Source organism: Pinus tabuliformis, chromosome 7 (assembly GCF_031772625.1).
Source record: "Pinus tabuliformis cultivar Carrire ecotype Pingquan chromosome 7, CPIR1, whole genome shotgun sequence".
Lineage (NCBI taxonomy): Eukaryota > Viridiplantae > Streptophyta > Pinopsida > Pinales > Pinaceae > Pinus > Pinus tabuliformis.
Window position 1 is genome coordinate 1,539,056,741 of NC_142293.1, and position 2,663 is coordinate 1,539,059,403.

At 32.7% G+C, this 2,663-nt stretch overlaps 1 protein-coding gene across 1 annotated transcript; it reads left to right on the top strand.

Annotated features, from left to right (window-relative positions):
• The first annotated feature begins 270 nt into the window (after positions 1-270).
• LOC149253761 (protein LURP-one-related 6-like) lies at positions 271-1,409 on the top strand. Its single transcript, XM_089456918.1, has 3 exons — positions 271-687; positions 774-1,028; positions 1,102-1,409. The coding sequence occupies exons 1-3, from the start codon at positions 448-450 to the stop codon at positions 1,234-1,236; spliced, it is 630 nt and encodes a 209-aa protein (XP_089313044.1). The 5' UTR covers positions 271-447; the 3' UTR covers positions 1,237-1,409.
• Positions 1,410-2,663: the final 1,254 nt, after the last annotated feature.

The window sequence follows — 2,663 nt, forward strand, 5'->3', positions numbered from 1 at the left end:
ATTACGTAATCTCGGTGCCTTACAGGTCTTGCTTCCCAATTTGGGAGCAGAGTCAAAAAGCTTGTGCGATAAGTCTAGATTTGCAAAGATTCGTGTTTTTCTTTTACATAAAAAGATAGAACACAACGATATGTATAAAGAAATATGTAACCGGTACGCAATAACTATGTCTATACGCAATATCCCACCGATCCCATTGCGCGATGAAAACTTATATAGAATTTTATACGCAATATCCGATCGATCCCATTGCCCAATGAAAACTTATATAGAATTTTATAGTTCAAAGGTAACTTAACTTCTAAGTTTCCAAAGTAGATCTGCCGTAGAAAAATGGAGTATGATGGCCTCTATTTAATACCCATTTAATCCCCATGGCTTCAAAGCTGTGGAGATCACTGGCTATAGGAATGTGATAAGCAGCCGGGGACTGAAAAACAAGAAAATATGAATAGAAACAGTGGCAGTGTGATTATTCTGCCTGTGGTTAGCAAACAGTTCTGCTCCATTTCACAAACCCAATTCATTGTGAGGAAGAGGCCGTGTGTTGTTAATGGTGGCGGCTTTGTGGTCACTAATTGCGGAGGCAACGAAGTTTTCAGAGTGGAGGGATGCGGTCCAATGTTTAAAAACGAAGCTATTCTCAAAGACGATGAAGGGAATTCCATACTAGCCCTGAAACGCAAGGTTATATGACTGGAAAACACCAAGTTCATTTTTCAAAATTTATAATAATTGTGAAAGTAATAAGGATGTATGTATGCATTTTCCAGGTGGGTCTTGTGGAGGTGCTCTGCTTTCGGACTCAATGGAAAGGGTTCGTGAAGGACGAGATTATAGATGAGCACCAGAAACCCATTTTTAAGGTCATCGCTTCGGCCGTGAGTTGTTGCCAGAAGGACGACCCCATTAAGGTCTCCCTCACAAATTCAGAGAAGAATAAAAGGGGGTGGGACTACAAGGTTGTGGGTAGTTTCACTCAACGAGACTGTGGCATCTACGATCATTCCGGTGCAATTGCTGCAGAGGTGGGCCCACTATCTTTCTCTGGGTTTCTGCTTATTATTCAGATAAATGATCCAAATATTGAATGGTTTGCAGGTGTTTGTGAATACTGCATTTACGGATGTGAAGGACATATACAGCGTTGCAGTGCGAGCAGGAGTTGATCAAGCATTCGTTTTTGGAGTGATTGCCATTCTGGACAAACTTAGTGAAGAAGATCATGGCTACTGACAGTATTAACATATACTCCTTGAAACAAACTGTAGATAAGGAATACTCGGTTCTAAAGCTGTTGGCGTTTAACCTAATTTTTGTGGCCATTTCTGAGTAGGCCGTGTTCTGATTTTTACATTAATGTAATGCGCTCTCGAATTATCTGTTATAAATGCTAATAAAGCAGAGTTTGATGGGAATTGGGGTAAAGAAATATCGTAAACATGCGAGTAAGATACTTGGAGTTGAAGTTTTGTGGATATTGATTGGTATAGGAAGAGAACAAATGTTTTGGCAAAATATACTACGACTTTACAAATCTCTGTTTCGAAATTTACGTGTGTAAGATGCCATCCTGATTATTTTAATTTGTAAACAATGTACAACTTCCGTTCTATGGTCTAAATCCATCGTTCTCTGGGAAAAACAGTTCATTTCAAATAAAAAGAAATAAGCAAGTAGAGAACATTACCGTAACCAATTCATCTACAAGCGAATGTGTAAACGTGTTATGGGGGAAGATACCATAAAAATTCGTGTTTATATTCGTCGCAAGTTTATATTGACTAGTTGCATAAAGAGGTCTCGTTGGAACTTAATATGAAAGACCTATCTCTTTATTTGTAATTGTGTTTCGCTTAAAATAAATTTATATATATATGTATATATATGAAATTAAAGTAAGAAACATTTTGGAGTATTTGTAATTGTGTGTTTTTTTAAATTATATATATATATATATATATATATATATATATATGAAATGAAATCAAAGTATAAAATATTATGGAGTATTTTTTCACATTTCTTGGATGGTAAATTTAGTGAATGGTTTTTTTAATTACTACACGTTTTAGAAAGAAATCTAAAAAAGTAGTTTGATTACAAGGCCTTGCCTAGAAAATTGAAAAAAGTAGAACTAGTGATTATCAACCATTAATACTAATATCAGAGAACTTAAACTCTAGACTTCTTGAACCAACCCTTACTTAGAGCGTGCATATATATATATTTTACTATTATTATACTACTTAAATTGGTTATTGATATTAAAATTCAGTAAGGATATAATTTTTTATATTAGAATAACTCTAGACTACTTGAACCAACCCTTACTCAGAGTGCATGATATTAAAATTTAGTAAGGATATAATTTTTTATATTAGAATAACTCTAGACTACTTGAACCAACCCTTACTTAGAGTGCATGTATATATATATATATATATATATATATATATATATATATATATATATATATATATATATATATATATATATATATATATATATATCTATCTATCTATATATATAGAGAGAGAGAAAATAATTATACTACTTAAATTGGTTATTGATATTAAAATTTAGTACGGATATCATTTTTTATATTAAAATAAAATATTTTAATATTGATAAATTAATTTAAGTTTATTTTAATTTATATT

Coding starts and splice junctions, on each gene's coding strand:
- LOC149253761 (XM_089456918.1), top strand. CDS start 448: ATGAATAGAAACAGTGGCAGTGTGATTATTCTGCCTGTGGTTAGCAAA. Junction 688..773: donor TACTAGCCCTGAAACGCAAG/GTTATATGACTG, acceptor TGCATTTTCCAG/GTGGGTCTTGTGGAGGTGCT. Junction 1,029..1,101: donor CCGGTGCAATTGCTGCAGAG/GTGGGCCCACTA, acceptor AATGGTTTGCAG/GTGTTTGTGAATACTGCATT.